This window comes from Rattus norvegicus, chromosome 11 (assembly GCF_021556685.1).
Source record: "Rattus norvegicus strain SHRSP/BbbUtx chromosome 11, alternate assembly SHRSP_T2T, whole genome shotgun sequence".
NCBI classification, from domain to species: Eukaryota; Metazoa; Chordata; class Mammalia; order Rodentia; family Muridae; genus Rattus; species Rattus norvegicus.
This window is the reverse complement of record NC_141544.1, coordinates 97,285,307-97,304,608: the sequence shown is the minus strand read 5'-3', so window position 1 is coordinate 97,304,608 and position 19,302 is coordinate 97,285,307. Positions and strand designations below refer to the sequence as shown.

The 19,302-nt window shown below is 43.2% G+C and overlaps 1 protein-coding gene across 5 annotated transcripts in view; it reads right to left on the bottom strand.

Annotated features, from left to right (window-relative positions):
- The window catches only part of Pi4ka (phosphatidylinositol 4-kinase alpha), a 123,189-nt gene that overhangs the window by 91,952 nt on the left and 11,935 nt on the right, over positions 1-19,302 (bottom strand). For all 5 annotated transcript variants that reach the window (XR_015632861.1, XR_015632860.1, XR_015632859.1 and 2 more), the window contains 6 exon segments: positions 16,590-16,706; positions 13,936-14,029; positions 8,770-8,858; positions 7,708-7,780; positions 6,225-6,484; positions 3,268-3,334 (listed from right to left, as the gene is read on the bottom strand). Coding sequence is in view for 2 of the 5 variants with exons in the window: in NM_001415014.1 (NP_001401943.1) it covers positions 3,268-3,334; positions 6,225-6,484; positions 7,708-7,780; positions 8,770-8,858; positions 13,936-14,029; positions 16,590-16,706 (700 nt within the window). In the remaining 3 variants the exon portion in view is untranslated.

The window sequence follows — 19,302 nt, the reverse complement described above, 5'->3', positions numbered from 1 at the left end:
TACAGGAGTGCTTGCTTCCATAGCACTCCTTGTTTATGAGGGAGGAAGGCCTGAGGGCTCTCCTGTTTTGAGGGTATAGTCCTTCACGGTGGTGAAAGCAGGGCACTGGAGGCTGCTTGGTCACATCAGGGTGAAGCGGGATGTCAAGAGCTTTCCTTTTATTTATATTTTTAAGGCTCTGCATGTACAGGTTCCCATGCATGTGCACATGGAGGCCACAAGAGAGCATTTGATCCCTTAGAGTCACAGGTGGTTGGGAGCCAACCAGTGTGGAAGAGAACTGAATTCATGCCCTCTGAGAGAACGGCAAGTGCTTTTAACCACTAAACCATCCTTCCATTTTCTTGCCCTGTTTTGAAACTGAGAAATAAAGGCTGGACCACCAATCCTTGTGGGGGCAAGTTGCCTCAAATCTAAAGCTCAAATATGATCCTATTTTTTTAACCCAGACAATAAAACTTAATTTGGAATAAAAAGAGGATAGAATTATTTCTTTTCAAAGCTGAGAGATAAGAAAATTTAAGGTTCATAGTGTTCCCAAAGATGTTTTACTACCAAAATTAGAATAAAAACATATAAGTTGCAAAGTTGGAATAATTAATGTAAGCCATCCACAAAAAGGCAGGTCCTGCATGAGCTCATTTCTACAGAACTGTTAGAGAGCTCATATCAAAGATAGAAAAGTGGGTTGACAAGAACTAGGTAGAAGGAAATGGGGCCTTGTGGTTTTATAAGATAAGAGTTCTGGATGCAAATGATACACAGTATTAAGAACATACTTAACACCACTCAATTGTCACTTCCAAAATGCTTCAGATGGAAGCCACAAGTTGTGTGGTGGGACACACTTTAAATCCCCAAACTGGGGAGGCTAAGGCAGAAGGAGTCAGAGTTTGAGGGCAGCCTATACCACATAGCAATTTCCAGGCCAATAAAATTACACACACACACACACACACACACACACACACACACCCAACCCTTGGAAGACACAGGTAGAGGGGAGGCCTGTCTATGCCACCCTGAGTTACAGAATGAAACTCTAAAATAATTAAATAAAAAATATTTAAAAAGAAGTCAACAAAGAAAAATAAGAGAGAAAATTTTCAAAATAAACTAAGCACCTATCTATCACCAGTGTATTAGTAAACATAGTGATTTAATCCCCTAGGTCCTAACCTTAGGAACTATTTAGTTGTTCTACGTGTCAGACAAAACAAACCACAGTAGCAGCATTTGCCAGGAGCAGCAGAGTCACTGGTAGGGTAGGGTTGGGGTAACCTAAGAACATAACCTTCCTAGGACCTGGCTCTAATTCGTGCCTTATTCCGAATCATCTCTATTATTTCCACACTAGATAGCGTTTTGAACTCAGGCTTTTACCAGTTTGGCTGTGGAGTTACACACATTTAAAGCTAGGAACTTAGGCGGGCAGGAAAATGTAGCTGTCTTTAATTGTCACTGTTCAGAAGTACCTTATAATAAACTTATTTTACTTATTAAGATTAAGTTGAATGAGTCCTTCTTCGGGCTTTCAGTCCTGCTCCAGATTGGGGCCTGTGCTGGTTTGAATGGGAATGGCCTCCATAGGCTTGGTCCCCAGTTGGTAGAACTGTTTGGAAGGATTAGGAAGCGTGTATCAAAGGCCATACCAGGCCCAGTCTCTCTGTCTTTCTCTGTGTCTCTTTCTGCCTTCTTCTATCTTTTCAGATCAGGATGTAAGCTCTTAGTTACTGTTCTACCTTAATGCCTGCCTGCCCACTGCCTTCCTGATGGTCATGAACTCAATCTCTGAAACTAAACAAGCCTGCAATTAAATACTTTCTTTTTTTTTCTTCCTTCCTTCCTTCCTTCCTTCCTTCCTTCCTTCCTCCCTCCCTTCCTTCCTTCCTTCCCTTCCTTAATCTTTCTTTTAGATTTGTTTCATGTGTACGAATGTTTCTTTCATGTGTATAGATGTTTGTTTCATGTGTACAGACATCTTGCAAGCATGCACATATGTACACCACGTGTGTGCCTCCTGGATTCCCTAAAACCGAGATTACAAATGGCTGTGAGCTACAATGTGAGTTCTAGAAATTGAACCAAGGTCCTCTGCAAGAGCAACAAGTGCTCTAATCACTGAGCCTCCTCTCCAGCTCCTAAACACTTTTTTTTATAAGTTGCCTGGTATCTCTTCACAGCAATAAACAGTGACTAAGGCAGATGTTAACTTTACTCCTCTCTGAAAAAAAATCACACAAGAATAAATATAGACCCCCCAAAGCAAATGATGGATCAAAAAGTCAATTTTTAAAAAAATTTTATGATTTTTTTTAAAGATTTATTTATTTATTATATGTAAGTACACTGTAGCTCTCTTCAGACACACCAGAAGAGGGCACCAGATCTCTTTACAGATGGTTGTGAGCCACCATGTGGTTGCTGGGATTTGAACTCAGGACCTCTGGAAGAGCAGCCAGTGCTCTTAACCTCTGAGCCATCTCTCCAGCCCCATGATTTCAATTATATGCATGAATGCAAGTGCCCATAGTGGTCCCAGGTGTCAGATACACTGGAAAACTATGATTAGAAAATAAGCAAGTCTAATACTGCCATGTTAAACGATGACAGACAGCCCAAAGTGGTGACATATCTATCATTCCAGCTATTTGGAAGGGTGATCCAGAAAGACTTCGAGTTCCCAGTTAGCACGGGCTACTCTAAGACCACATCTCACAATAAACAAAGCGACTGGAAAATAGCCCAGTGGAAGAGTGTATGAATCAAATCCCCAACACCACAAAAATAAGTAAGTAAAATAAATGCAGCTCAATCTACCAAGAACCTAGGAACCTGTTTGACTTTTCAGTAGGAAAGCACAGAAGCAGGATGAGGCCAGACAAAATCTGGTGGCACAACACTGGCACGAAGGAGGGGTGCCAGCCAGCAACAGACAGGGAGTTTGAAATGGGTAAAAATCCACGCTTGACAATTGAAGTGTGATCCCTGAATTCCATGATCCAGAAAGAGAACCAACTCCCCAAAATCTGACCTTTGGGCACATACACACACAGACACACACACACACACACACACACACACACACACACACACACACACACGCTGGGGTGAGTAGGAAGAAATTAAATGGAAAGAAGAATAAAAGCTCACCACTCTAAATGCATGATAACAGAGGGTCAGTCCCAGCATCCTTAACATCATAAGAAATCACTGTGAACCTCTTGTCTGATACTAGATCAATACTGGTACCAAGGTGAAACCTACCTTCAAAATAGTGAAAAGCAGATCCTCCAGGGGAGCTGGGAGGGGGCATGCCACGTTCTGGGCTAACCTGAAAAATCAGAGGGTAGAGATCAAAAACGGCTGCTGGGAACCCAATCCCTCACCTCAGTACAGGTCTCTACCAACCTAACGTGCATACTTGCAGTCAGTGTCAACACCTTATTTCCCTGCAGAAGTCTACTGCTACTACAGCATTTTGTGCTGTATATTCTCTCATCAGACTAACTATATATTTTGTATTTATTTGCTGAGCTGAATCTTCCTCCCACCTTTGGAGAGACAAAGCCTTACTAACTAGCAAAGGCCAGACTGGAATTTGCTATGCGAGCCAGGCTGTCCTCTGTTTCCTGAGTGTTGGGATTACAGATGTGCAACCCCACACCCATCTAGAGCTGAATTTTTCTTAATACTTTGTGTTTTCCTTTTTCCACATGTGTGCATGTGAGGTTAAGGAGAACGGTGCTAGCTACAGAACCCCAGAGTCATATGGATGAAGCCACACCTCACTCCTCAAAGTGATGCCACTTTATTTATTACTTATCTACGTTTCATGGCTCTGCATATATCTGTGTGATGGTGTCAAAGACCCTGAAACTGGAGTTCTAGACAGCTGTGAGCTGCCATGTGGTGCTGTAAGTTGAACATCGGTCCTCTGGAAGGGCTGCCAGTCTCTTAACCGCCGAGCCACCTCTCCATCCAATATATACTTTCTTTAAAAATGAAACACTGTTTTACCATCTAGCCTCAAATGTGATTCTCCTGGTGCAGCTTATCGAATAAAGGCATATGTTACCAAGCCAAGCTCAATTATACACTGTTTTATTTTTCAAAGACAACAATTTTTTTAAAAATTTATTCATTATTTCTATGTGTAGATGTGTACCTGCCTGAGTTTAGCTGCACTATGTATAGAAAGGAGCTTTTGGAAGCCATAAGAGACAATTGGATTCCCTGGGATTGTAGTGAGTCACCTGACATAGGTCCTAGCTGAGCCCAGGTCATATGTAAGAAACGTAAGCACACTTAACTTTGAGCCCCGATTATATATTTTGCTGGTACATATGTGCATATATTTATGTGGATGCTTCATGTAAGTATACTCGTGTGTATGGGGTATGTGGAGGGTAGTGGACAACCTCAGTTATTATCTGCTGCAAGGCTATCCATTTCCTTTGAGGCAGGTCTTACATTGGCCTGAAGCTTACCAATTATCCATCCAGCTCAGTATTCCCCTGTGCTGGGATTACAAGTGTACACTACAAACACTCAGTAGTTTTCTTGAGTTCTGGACACTGGACTCCTGTTCTCATGCTTACAAAGCAAGAACTTACAAACCAGCCTTCATCCCAGCTCCCAATTGCATACTATTTTTTCGTCAAAATTTTAATTTTTATTCAATTTCTTTGTATGCATGGCTATTTCATCTGCATGTATGTCTGAGTGAACCACACATGTGACTACTGTCCCAGGAAGGCAGACGAGGCTGAAAGCCCTGGAACTGGAGTTAAAGATGGCTGTGAGCTGTAGCGTAGGTGCCTCTGAATCACATGCTTACTGGCCCCAACTATCTCAGAATGGAGTCTGGGCGATGGTGGTGTAGCCAGCTGATAAAGTGACAGTTTCCTATATAGGTGGTGGCTGGTCTTGGTTGCCAACTGGACTATCTGGAGTCAACTACAATCCAAGACGCTGGGTACATCCATGAGGGGTTTTCCCCACTAACTAAATCATTTGAAATGGGAAGGCCCATCATCTTTAATTTGGGCTACACCTTCTGGGGCAGCGTGTGTAAAGGACATGGGGGAAGAAACTGGCTCTTGCTTGTTTGCTTTCACTCTTGCTGCTGTGTCCATTCCTTCCCTGGCATTAGAGGCTACTTCTTCAGGATTCTGAAGCCACAGATACATGAAAGCCAAGCTGCAACATCCAGTCTCAGGCTCTTAAAAAACTACTAGATTTTGGGGCCTTCTGTTTGTAAACAGCTGCTGTTGGACTAGCTGGACCACAGCTTGAAAGTCACTCTAATAAATCCCCTTTCTAATGTGCACAGAGTCATTCTGCCCCTTCTGCTCCTCTGGACAGCCCTGGCTGATACATATCCCTAGAGCTGCCTAAAGTGGCATGTGTATGAGCCTAGCCTAGCACTAGAGTGAGAGAAGCAGGAGGATGGTGTTCAAGCTCATTATCACAGCAACTCTGAGGCCAGCCTGGGCTACAAGTCTCTAAAAAACAAACAAACAAACAAACAAACAAACAAAAATCCCCACCATCTCCCCCCAACAAAGGAAATTAAAAACAAACCACCAGGAACAAAGTTTGGCCACAAACCATTCTCCAACTATGAAGTCACTGACAAATCCTGAAAAGAAGCCTGTGTGGCAGCACCCCCCACGCTCTCAGAACTTAGGAGGCAGAGGCAGAGTGTGTATGTGAGGCCAGCATGTGTGTAGCAAGATCCTCTAAAACACACACATAAAGCCCAAGGAGTTCATCTCTGGAACTACAACAAATGATTTTAAAAAGCCAAGTGTGCTGGTGCATCCTTGGAATCCAAACACTGGGGAGGGTGAGGCAGGAGGATCTGTCCAAGTTTGAGGCCATCCAAGACTGTAGAATGAGCCTCTATCCCAATTTAAAAAATAAACAAACAAAAAAGCCTTAAATGGGATCAGTCTTAAGCAAGTGTGGTGACTCACATCGAAATACTAGCACTCAGGAGGATGAGGAAAGGGGACCAACAAGTTCTAGGCCATCTGGGTTACAGAGTGACTTAGTCTGGGCTCTAGTGTGAGACCCTTTCTTAAATACAGAAAAAAAAGAGGGGGACGACAAACCTTTTTATTATAACAAGAGAATCCTAATGAGAACCTCAAACCATACACATTTGCCATTTTCTTTGCATGGATGCTTACTGGTTCTTCTCCCCAAGTCCACCTCACCTGAGAGATGCTGGACACACTGCTGGTTTTCCTCTTCAGTGTGCCCTCCTGACAGACAGTCAGCAGGTTGCTGGGCAGGATGGAGCGGAAGTCATTAAAGGAACGCCTTCGGACACCTTCTAGCTCTTCGGGGATTCTCAGGGAATGAGGAGGGACTTTGGGAAAAAGCTTTGAGAGGAGAGATTCTTCTGAATTGCTGTAACGTCCAAAAGATCTCGAGATCCCTATCAGGCATGGGATTGCATACTTGCAAAGGTATTCTAGAAGACCAAGAAGAGACATAAGGTGGGAGTTACTGATGACAGCCACACTGTACCAACTTGTACCACTGGCTAATATTTTACAACCATTCTGTAATGACTGTGAAGGCTGAGAAGAAGCCACAGTTAGAGTTAACTGAAGGGATAACTAATGATATTTTTGATATGGCATTACAGGTGTCTGCTCACAGCAGCAAGACCCTAAGACACTGGTATATTAAAAATATTAAAAACGTCATTAGTTATTTATCCCTTGATAATATGGCATCACCAGTATCTTAGGGTTTTGTTGCCGTGAACAGACACCATGTCTACAGCAACTCTTATGAGGACAACATTTAATTGAGGCTGGCTTACAGGTTCAGAGGTTCAGTCCATTATCATCAAGGCAGGGATCATGACAGCATCCAGGCAGACATGGTGCTGAGAGTTCTACATCTTGTACCAAAGGCAAACAGGAGAAGACTGGCTTCCAGGCACCACCACCACCACCACCACCACCACCACCTATCCCCCGCCCCCGCAGCCGCCCGCAGTGACACACTTCCTCCAACAAGGCCACACCTCCTAATAGTGCCCCTCCCTAGGCCAAGTATATTCAAATCATCACAACCAATAATGTCAGATTGTGTCTCTATCACATTTGCTTTCCTTGGGAGTCTTGATCCCCAAACAGTACTATAGTTGGATCCTGTTTGGGTATTGTGACCACCACAGATTACATTCATTGTCCTATTTACACTATAGGAAAGTGACCTATAAAAGTCAGCTAAACTACCCTCATATACCTGACAAAACTGAGGCACACTGGTTAAAGATACCTGACATTTGTAAGCAGGACTGTGCTCATAACCCCATGTGGCCTCTCAGTATCCAGCACACAACAAACATAACCTAATAGAAAAGTTTCTACCCATTGGATATACAGAAAGTAGAAAAAAAAAAAAACCAGAAAACAATAGATAAAGAGAAGGGGAAGGGAAAACAAACAAACAAACAAACTAGCCTTGAAGGCCAATCAGATGACTAAATCCAATGAACTGAGTCAGATTCCTGAATCCCATGGTAGGAGAAGAGAGAACTGACTCCCGAAAGTTAGGTACCTGTAACCATCCATATACTCGGACACACACACACACACACACACACAATAATAATAATAATAAATAAAATAAAATTTTAAAAATTGAAAATTAAATAGTCTTGAAGATTTATAATCATACCTTTCTCTTGAATCTCCAGGGCCTGGCACATTCCCAGAAGGACATGTAAAACCTGCAAAAGTGCCTCTAAAATCTGCAACGATCAAGCACACAAAGCAAACCTGTCACCAAAGCTGGGTGTTACAAAGTCCAGTCACTGTGTTGACTGGGACCCTCCGCGCTCCCACAATAGCTGTTCTGTTGCTAACATCTCCTGACTCCGACCCTGCTGTCTCCCCGGGGCTGGTGTCTGCTGGCTTGGCTGGTTTTCCTTCATTTTCTCCAAGCTTCTTTTCTGTTTTACTCTGTAGGATAATAATCTTCATGATACTGTGACATCTACTTACCATTGTACAATGGAATAATTTTCTACATCTTACTTGGAAGTGTGGGACTCAGAACACACATATGAATACTCCAAAGATGCAGGAACTTACAGATCCTGAAAAATACCCCAAAGTATCACTCGTGATACTTTCTATTAAATAAAAGTGGTGCTACTGATACTATCCAGTAAAGGGGCTGGGGGTGGCAGAGTGGGTCAAAGTGCATTCTGTGAGAGCAGTAAGTAGGGGCTGACATGGCCAGCACCCGTGTAGAAGCTGGGGCACTGTGTGGGCACCGCCTGTAACAGCAGCTTTAGAGCGTGCACACAGGTGCGTGCCCTTGACGACTAGCTAGACCAGCTCAAATTGTGCGCTTCAGGTTCCGTGAGAGACTCTGCTTCAAAAAGCTGGAGAGCTGTAGAGATCTGGCTCAGTTGGTAAAGTGCTTGCTGAGGAAGTACAGGTCATGAATACATAAATACAGATATACACACTTACATACATACATGTCATGAATACATAAATACATATATACACACTTACATACATACAGGGTTTTTATGCACAAGAGTGAAAAGCTCAAGAGGACACCCAATGTCCTCTTCTGGCTTCTGCATGTGTATACATCTGTGTGTGACAACACACATACATGCACATACACTATATAAAACCAACACAATCCAATACACTTCACAGCCTATTTTATGATTCTGGGATTCTTTCAATTAACATCCACACACAAGTACCAGATGCTTACCTCATCCCTAAGTGAGGGGTCCCTGCAAGCCACATCAGACAGCAAGGTCACCAGGCAGAAGCTGAAGCTTTCTGCAACCGGGAGGTTACCTGGAAGACACAGGGTATGGATGAGAGGAGAACAAACTGCGAACAGATATACCGGCCGTCTGACCCCACACACTCCTTTCTGGCCTCCTGATTCTGCACGCTCCTTTTCTCACCCAGTCTGTCTAAGCTTGTGTGAGCTAAGAAAGCACATGTGGCAGCTCAAGCTCATAGCCCAACACTTAGGCAGCACAGACAGGCAAATCGAAGTTCAGAGTCATTCTCACCACACAGGGAATTTGAGGGCTGGCAGGACGCCATCCCCCCCAAAAAAAATACACAGCAAAACATTAGCTAAAAGAAGGCAAGGGCTTACTTGCTGAGATTCAGCTCTATCCATTTATCATAGACCTGCATTAATTTTCAGCTTTATAATTACACTTCCTGTTTGCGTGTGCATTTGTGTGTCACGTGGCACATAAATGAGTGACATGGCATGTGTGCAGAAGTCAGAAGACAATTTCTTGGGTCAGTACAGTCAGTTCTTTCCTTCCGCCATGTGAGTCGCAGGACTAAACTCATGGTAACTGAGTATGACTGACTTTGAAGTCTGAGCTCTGTGGCGTGTGTAAGGGTGCATGTGCCAGAGCGTTCCTTTAGAGGTTAGAAGACCCTCAGGTGTTAGAGTCTCGCCTTGTTTAAGATCATACAGGACTCTTTTGTGTTGAGCAGCATTTTCCAGCTGAGCTGACCTGTAAGCTTCCACAGGATTCTCCTGTCTCCACCTCCTCCCTTGCTGTAGGAATGCTGAGACTTCTGTGGTCTGACTGACTAATCAGCTTTTACATTGGTTCTATGGTCTGAACTCTTGGCATCAGGCTTGTGTGGCTACCTCCCTGACCCAACCTTGAACTTGTAATCTTCCTGTCTCTACCACCTAAGTGCTGCTGGGATTACAAATTTGATAGTGGGATTATTGGTAACAGATTATTTGGTAATAGATTACTAGTTACAAGCCATGTGGTGCTGGAGATAAATCCAGGGCCTCAAGAATGCTGGAGGCAGGCATTCTAACTATGAGCTATGTCTGCAGCCCCAGAGATGGTAAAAACAGAGTGTAAGCTGGCACATGGATGTTAGCCATCCTCATATCACTTAGGCAGAACGAAGCACACACAAGCACACGTTCACATTGTGTTAGAGACTGGCCCAGAGTCCCAGCACTGGAACTGCACACGACTACGGAATCACATACCCTCAGCATGCCCCTAAAATCTCTCGTCGTTCTCCAACTAAGCCTAACATCAGGGGAATTCCCCAAAGCAAACAGACGATAAGGAGGGAGTCCTTACCTAAAACACCAAACACTATGCCTCTGCAGCCTTTCTGTCAGATGCTCCTTCAAACGTTTGAACCACCACCATGGCTTCAATCATGTTTGCCATGCGCTCTCACGAAGAATGGAATCAACCTTAATACTGACTCAAAGACATACAAATACCCACTTTTCATGGCTATATTCTCAGTTATGATAGGGAAGATTATTAGAATTCTACCAGAATTTTAAAATGCTACCCAGATATCTCTGAAACCTGTGTGTGCATCAGAATCATTTTGGGGTTTACTACAATTTAGACTGCACACTTTGGGAGCCACTACTCTAGATTTTAACAGCATTGGTTATACTGCCAAAAAAAAAAAAAAAAAAAAAAGAGGAAATCAGCAGCAGTTTGGGACACAGGTCAGTAAGACTTACCAAGCACGAGGACCTGAGCTTGACCCCTAGTAACCACACGAAAAGCTAGCATGGCAGCACACATAATTCCAGTGCCATTGAGGCAAAGACAGCAAACAGAAGGATCCCTGAGGTCTGCCAGCCAGCCAAGTCTTCTTGTTGAGTTCCAAGATGGTTAGGGCCATCTTATCAATACACAGACACACGCACGCACACACACAGACACACAGACACACATGGACACAGACCGCCTCCTACTCCCTATATCCCCCCACATATCTTCCCCACTCCACATTATCCCACAAACACCTACACATACACACACACACTCAGTGGTGAAGTATATAATTAGCATGCATGAGGCTCTGGGTTCAGTCTCCAGTTCACACACAAATCCTATAAATTTATTTCTAACAGTATTTCAAACATGTCAAATTTTTCATTCTAACATGAATCTGTATATATAAATGTGATCTTTAAAAGTATTAGTTATTATTCCTAAGTTATATGTATATGATGATTGTTAGACCTCAGAAGAAACTGGGCCTAGAGCAATGACTCAGCAGTTAAGATGTCATCCTGCTTTTACAGAGAACCCATGTATGAGTCCAAGCATTGACCAAGCTCATAACATCATACTACCAGCTCCAGGAGCTCCTGTGACTCTGAGGACACTGCACTCTCATGTACATACCACACAGACGTATCCCTCCATACATAATTAAAATTAAAAAAAAGAATATCAATATATTTTGAGACTGCACTTCTCAAACTAGGTAACAGTTATAGATAAACTTCTATTTAATATGGATGGTCCTTTGAACTGTGGAAACATTCATAACTTGAGGATTCAATTTTAGGCATGGTGGGTCGTAGGATGTCATACAGGTAAAGGCAGGTACAAGATAGAACAAGGTCTGTCATTGGATGAGAAGGAAGGATGGGTGGGAGAAAAGTTTTGGAGAGAGAAAGAGACTGGAGCGAGGTTGGAGAAGCAGTGAGGAGAACATGGAGGCTGATGTTAAGATTCCTTTCTGCACATTTACAGGTTGCTATGAATGAATGTTCTTAAGGGATGGATGTCTACAGGGCTTTGTGTGTCTAGGTGGGCAATTATAGCTTATCAATTGGTTGTAAGTTAATTGTGTGTACATTGAGCATTTAACACATACATCTGGTTATTGGGTTCCAGTTTGTTGAGTAATGATTTCACTGGGTGCTGGGAGTGTGAATAGAGTTTGTGACAGGAAGCCGTGCTAGTTTATAGAATGCTTGGGGCTAGCACGGTGTGGGGCCATGCCAGCACAGCTCGCAGAACGCTACGTGAGTCTCAGGCGAGGTAACTACTGCCAAGGGGATGGTGTGTGAAAGAGGTAACAGAGAAACAGCTAGAGCTCTCAGATCCTCATGAGTGGGAACTCACAGGAACTGGGACAAATGTCGTTTTTTTATAATATTACAGCAACAGCCAGTAACTTAAAGGGCTAAAAATCTACAGATCAGGAGGTGTGCAGGCACAATCGGGATGTTTATGACAACAGCAAAATGTCTTTGGTGGAGTGAACCCTTTAACAAGTTAGGGCAGCATCCCTCCTGCGGAACAAAAACCAGTGTCTTCATTACCACCCATCAGGATACGACCAAAGGTTTCATATACAGCACCACAGAACTAAATTACAAAGAAGCCTCAGTTTTACAGAAATCCTAAAATCCTGGTGGTGCTCCAAGCTGACTGGGAGCTTCAGGGCATCAGGACACAAACATCAGTGCTGTGCCTAACACAGACTTGGCACACAGTGGACTGACGGCTATTTCACAAAGAAGAAAGACAGACAGGGAGGAAGAAAAGAAAGAAAGGGGAAGGGAAATGGAGGAAGGACAAAGAAGAAGGAAAAGTACATGAAAGAGGGCAGCAGAGAGAATGTGAGACAAGGCTGTGACTTTCCCTTTCACACCCCCAGCCCTCAAAATGCAAAATAAAATACCAATTTAAAAAAATGTGCCCATGCACTCTGTTGGTGCATGCTTTTAATCCCAGCACACAGGAGGCAGAGACAAGTGGATCTCCGAGTTTGAGACCAGCCTGGTCTACAGAGCTATTTCCAAGACAGCTAGGACTACACAGAGAAACCCTGTCTCAAAAAAACCCAGATGGGGCTAGAGAGATGGCTCAGCGGTTAAGAGCACTGACTGCTCTTCCAGAGGTCCTGAGTTCAATTCCCAACAACCACATGGTGGCTCACAACCATCTGTAAAGAGATCCGATGCCCTCTTCTGGTGTATCTGAAGGCAGCTACAGTGTACTTATATATAATAAATGAATAAATCTTAAAAACAAAACAAAAAAAAAAAACCAACAGAAAAAAAACGGATGGATGGATGGATGAATAAAAAAAATTTTTTAAATGCACATGAATTCATTCCATTTCTTTTCCTTTTTTTTGTTTTTGATTTGTTTTGTTTTGTTTTTTGTTTTTTTGTTTGGGTTTTTTCTTTTGAGTCTAGAGTTTCTCTGTGTAGTCCTGACTGTCCTGGAACTTACTCTCTAGACCAGGCTGGCCTCAAACTCAGAGATCTGCCTGCCTCTGCCTCCCACTCAGATTAAAGGTGTGTGCCGCAACACCCAGCTTGAATTCACTCTGTTTCTAAATGTGCCAAAGTTCAACTGAAGGCCAGGGAAATAGCTCAGTAGTGTAATCCCTGGGACCTCTACGGTAGAAGGAAAGAATCAATTACTAAAAGCCGTCCTCTGACCTCCAGATGCACATTGTGGCACACAAAATCAATTATTATAATGTTTTGTTTTGTTTTGTTTTGTTTTGTTTTGTTTTTGAAGACAGGGTTTCTTTGTGTAGCCCTGGCTGTCTTGGAACTAGCCTCAAACTCACAAAGATCCACCTGTCTGTGTCTGCCAAGTGCTGGGATTAAAGGATGAGCCATGCCGGGCATAATCTTTTAAAGTAGGAGTTTAGCTGAAGTTTAACAGCAACAAAAATAATAAAGCTATTTCTAGTGAACAGTTATGGCTGTGTCCCCAAGTCCATCTCACCCTTTTGGAACAGCAACACTGTAACATGGAGAACTGACCTTTCCTAGAAGTGAATCTATTAGCTCGGGGGCTAAATGGTTGGTTTGGGGATGGACAGATGCAGATGGCCCGACTGTAGCCAGTGACACATAAGAATGACAGCTTCTGAAGGTCTCAGAAGAACCAATGGGAAGCTGCAGGCTTCCCCCTCACCCATGAGTTCTAGACAGCAGTGAGCAAGATCAGCCACATTTGCTATGGCAACTAAGTGGCTCTGCATCTGCTGAGACCAGCCAAAGCTGTCTAAATTTCCAAGTTTGTTTGTTTCTTTTCCTCTCTCTTCTTTTGCATTCAGGATAAATATCACACAAAATTACCTCTGCCTTTCCGAGCTGTGCTTTCTTCTACCCAATAGACTTTTGGAAGACCCCTGAGAAGTCGAAGAAGATAAGGAACAATACAATCTTTGTGCTAAAAAACAAACAAACAAAAAATTTTATTTAATAAGTGACTAAGCAGATAATCACATAGATTAAGTGAGCCATATCTAATAATCTCGGATTCTCCAGGAATAATGTAAAGCACCCAGCCATTCACATGCATCACAGTCCAGAAGATAGCACAGTCTCAGCCCTGTGGTGTGTAATGTGCAGCCTAGTGGGCTTCCCTGAGGGACAGGCCCAACTAAGGTACTCGCAAATAAGTACTCTCTAGAAGGTACTCGCAAGTAAGCACTTAAGTCTGCTGTCAATGACAGACATTCCCAAACCACCTATAGATCCTAAGACAAGATTCTTAGGACCAAAGGGCCACTCACAGCCACAAGCTTCTGGACTTGACATTTCCTTTCTCCTTACCCTGTGTCCTCTTCCTTTACTGCCGGTTAAATTGTGTGCTTTGTGTCCCCTCTTAGTCCTTGAAAGCTGAGCATCAATGGCTTTAAAGGCTAACAGCACCCAATGAAAGAAACAGCTTTCCTCCTAATTCATTCATTCATTCAATTTTATTTTTTTGAGACAAGGTGTCACTATGTAGCCCTGGATAACCTGGAATGCTGTAGACCAGGCTTAGAGAGTGAGACTTCCTCTGCCTCCCAAGTGCTAGGATTCCAGGTGTGAACTACCACCCTAGCTTGGTACCCAGCTTAAGCTTCTCCATCTGATGCCCAATGAACTTAGAGACAGTGATTATTCTAAACTTGGCCTAAATGCAGATTTATATGCAAAAAGGGAAAAATCTGAAAATGATGAAAGGCAGTGGCTAGAGCATGTCTAGAGTCATAGACACACAACCCCAAAGGGCTGCACTGCACTGGCCCCGCAGAGGAGCTGCTGCTCCTCCCTACATAAGCAGTGGCTTTAGTAGGACACAGGAAGTAAACCACCTCCACTGCTCAGGCACACCTGCTGCTATGATAGCTCAGAAGAGACATGAAGGTGGCCAATGCATCCTGGACAGTCAAGTAGTCCAAACTAGTGAACCAAGATAAGAGATATGGCCCCATGGCCTTCTTGGGGTCTAATAAAGCATCCTGGGGTCCAAGTGTATCTATGAGTGCAAAGGTGAAACTGGCAATACAGGTAAACTATCATGTGCTGTCTGACCCCGCCCCTGGTCACTCCTTACGTAGAACCCAAACTACAAGAAACATAGTTTGTCCTTCTTTCTTCCTTGCCATCTTAAAAAAGTCAAGCATATGCTTGGAATTTACAAGAAACTTTGCCAAGCAATGCATATGTCAAAGAGATTTTATGGGCAAATCAAAACTTGAATGGCTGAGGGTACAACTGAGTGGTACAAGGCCTGCCTGGCATGTACCAGGCCGAGTACAGGGACAAACACTGCAAAAAAGTCACATATTCAGTCAAAATACAAAACAGGGTATGGGGACATGCCCGAAATCCCAGCAGCAGAGGAAAAAAGGCAGGAGAACCTTACCACATTCAGCCTGATTACACAGCTAGTTCTGGGCAAGCCTTTACTAACAAAGCCAGGAATATACAAGACTGTTTCATGAAATCAAATAAATAATAATAATAATGCTTACTGGAGTATAATTTCTAGGGTACAGACTAATGGCTTTAGATGAATATTCAAATGTATAACATTATTTTCCTAATAGAACAGTTACACTTAGAATTCAAAACTAGTATCTAGAAACAATAAACAATATATAATTGAATTAGAATTGATATCCAATGATCAAGAATTTGCTTCAATTAGTGTTGGCAATTAAAGAGAGAGAGAGAGAGAGAGGAGAGAGAGAGAGAGAGAGAGAGAGAGAGAGAGAGAGAGAGAGAGAACAGTACACCCCAGTAACAAGGCTGGGGTTTACTCCCTATCAAAAAACTATTAATATGTACTCAAATTTTATTTCTATTCAATTTTGATAAAGATGGTCTTCTATGACTGATATGCCTAATGAACATTTGACCTGCTATAAAAAACAAGTCTACTTTGTAAAATATGCAATTAGGTCTCAAAGGATCTTAGTAATATCCCTAGTAATATCTTAGTAATAGCCCTAAATTTTAAAATAGTTAAAAACCTTTATTATTTATTAAAGAATCATTTAGGGGCTGGGGATTTAGCTCAGTGGTAGAGCGCTTGCCTAGGAACCGCAAGGCCCTGGGTTCGGTCCCCAGCTCCGAAAAAAAGAACCAAAAAAAAAAAAAAAAAAAAATCATTTAATTTGGCTGGGCATGGTGACATGAACCTTTAACCTTTAACCTGGGAGGCAGAGGCAGCAGGCAGATTCCTGTGAGTTTGAGACAGCCTGTGCTATGCAGTTAATACCAGGACCACCGGGCTATGTAGAGATCCTTCCTCTAAGCAAACGATTTGGTATGTTTCCTCAGATCAGTGCCACTGCCCCATTCACCCCATCTTGCACACCCCCTCAGCACCTTGATTAGGTTGGGACGCATACTCCTAGTACTGTCAGTACTAGGTAGGTATACACAGTACAAATGTGGATTCTCATTAGCCCCCCTTTTACACCATAGAAATTATAAACTTAGTAAAGGCTCACCTGAAGATCAGACTCAATGAGAAAAATGCCCAGAGCAATCACTGCATCTCTCCGTCTTTCATCTAGCTGGAAGATTCCATGAAAATCTACTGGGCACATGCACAGCAGCTTTTGAACCTAGAAAATAAGATTTAAGACAAAACACAAGGAGCTGAAGAGCTGGCTCAGCACTTACGGGCACAAGCTGCTCTTCATGAGAACCTGAGTGTGCCTGTAACTCTGGCTCCTTTGGCTTTTGCAGGCACCTGCACATATGGATACAAATACATATAGACACTCAATAAAAACAACAAAACAAAGAGAAATAGCTTTACTGATAAAGAGCACTTACTGCTCTTGCAGAGGACCTGGGTTAGCTGGCTCAGAACTAACAGTAACTCCATGGAGTTCCAGTGGATTTGATGCCTCTTCTGACCTCCTCAGATTCCTGCAAGCTCATGGTGCACATATATACACTTAGGCACATACACATACAATTAGACTAACAGACAATCAAATACAAGGCTTCCCAAAACAGAAAGTCACGTTCAGAAGAAACACATCCTGCAGAGGTCCACGGAGTCAGCAAATCACACTGTTTCATTTCTCTTAAAGGAACACAGAGTGGTATGGTGACAATTTTGGAGTTTCTGGTTTCTTTGAAAGGCACAGAAACATCATGGGAATGTGTTTTTATTTTGATCCCAGATGTGGAGACATGGGGTGGCTGCAGACTGACTGCAGCAGCTGACTATGATTTGCCTCACGCTCTAGCAGAGGTGTGATTTTGCCAGCTGCACAGTTTCTGCAATTGTCTGACATTTGGAGTTCTGGGGACTTTTCAGAGGGTAATAAATGCTAGAGCCTGAGAGGTGGAAAAAATGGCTCTTCAGTTAAGAGCACACACTGGTCTTGCAGGACCTATGTTCTTTTCCCAGCACCCATATTAGGTGATCCACAACAGCCTATAATTCCAGCTCCAGGGGGATCCTACCCCGCTCTCCAGCCTGTATGGGCTCTGGCATTCAAATACACATGCCCATACACATGATTTAAAAAGAGACTTATCTCTCATCCTAGAGAAACAAGACATCATCAGAGAGCTCAGTTAAATGACATACAAAATAGAAGAGATTTAATTCTTCCTGTTGAAAATAAGGAGTAGCTGGGCACTGAGGAGCACCAGCAGTACTATCAGCACATGGAAGTGAAGGCAGGATTTGTGAGACCAGCCTGGCAATACAGCAAACTACTAGAAGAAAAGAGGAAAGAAAAGAGAAGAAGAGGGGAGGGGAGGGGGAGGGGAGGGGAGGGGAGGGGAGGGGAGGGGAGGGGAGGGGAGGGAAGGGAAGGGAAGGGAAGGGAAGGGAAGGGAAGGGAAGGGAAGGGCTTCTCTGTCTTTAGCATTTACCTTAGAAAATCTGCAGCTTGCTGTGTGCAGCCAACCCTAATCCCAGCAGTCTGGAGGCAGAGGCAGGAGGAACTCTATGGGTTGGAGGCCTGGTCCAAAGTGGTATAAAGTGAGCTCTCGACAGCCAGGGTTACATAGGGAGACCCTGCCTCCAATTAATTAATGAATATACTAAATCTGCAGCTGTGTGTAGTTCCTCTTTTCTTTGAAATGTACACAAATGTTGAGAGGACTGGACAGGTCTTTGATCTAGGAATGCCTTTCTCAGGGAGCCACCTCTTAGCATTCCAGTTTCTGTGTAAGGTAAGAGACTTCCACAGCATCTAAAGTGCAGAATAACCTATCATAAAGATAGGAGGAGGATTCTGTTTATTGCTCCAAACAAAGCCAACCAGGTAACACGGACAGTCATACCCCATTACCAGGCAAGTCCTCTTACTATAGGAACATATACATACCACAGGTTACACCTACATGACCACGTAAAGTGTGAGATTTCTTTGTCTTTGCAATCTCTTAGCACTGTACCTGTGATACAGCTCACATGCTAGTTTAATGCTTACTCAACTAAAAAGGAAAGGACTGTGGTTGTAGTTCAGTGGTCAAGCACTTACTTGCCTAGCATTCATCATCTTAGGGCCAATCCCCATCATGAGGGGCAAAGAGAAGTTTCTGTCTCCACTGCCTTTAAAAGTGTTCTGTATTTGGAAGACCCTACTGTGGATTCTATTTTCCCTCAAAGGTGTGAGTGGAATGGCATGGAATGTTGGGCCTACAGTTTTAGAATGTAAAGGGAAGATACCAAAAAGAACAAATACAGAACTCAGAGATGTGTAAAAAAAAAAAAAAAAAAACCAAATGGCTCAGTGATTCCGGATCGAATCCCCCCTGAACCTGTGAGTGTCCCCTTTCCATGGCACAGGAGAAACTTCAGACTGACATGGAGAAGGGCTTCTCCTGATTACAGTGAGTAGACTATGGTGATCACAAAGGGCATTAGAAGGGGGAGACAGGGGCTGGGGATTTAGCTCAGTGGTAGAGCGCTTACCTAGGAAGCACAAGGCCCTGGGTTCGGTCCCCAGCTCCGAAAAAAAGAACCAAAAAAAAAAAAAAAAAAAAAAAAAGAAGAAGGGGGAGACAGAAAAGTCAGAGTGGTGTGTGATGTGAAAACCTGCCCACTATTGCTGCTTTTGCAGATGAAGGGACATGAACCAAGGAATATCTTAGATGGCCACTGCCAGAAGCTATAAAGGCCTGGGAATGAGTTCTTGCCTACAGTGTCCAGTGAGACTTGTGCTGGGTTTCTAATCTGCACGATTGTTA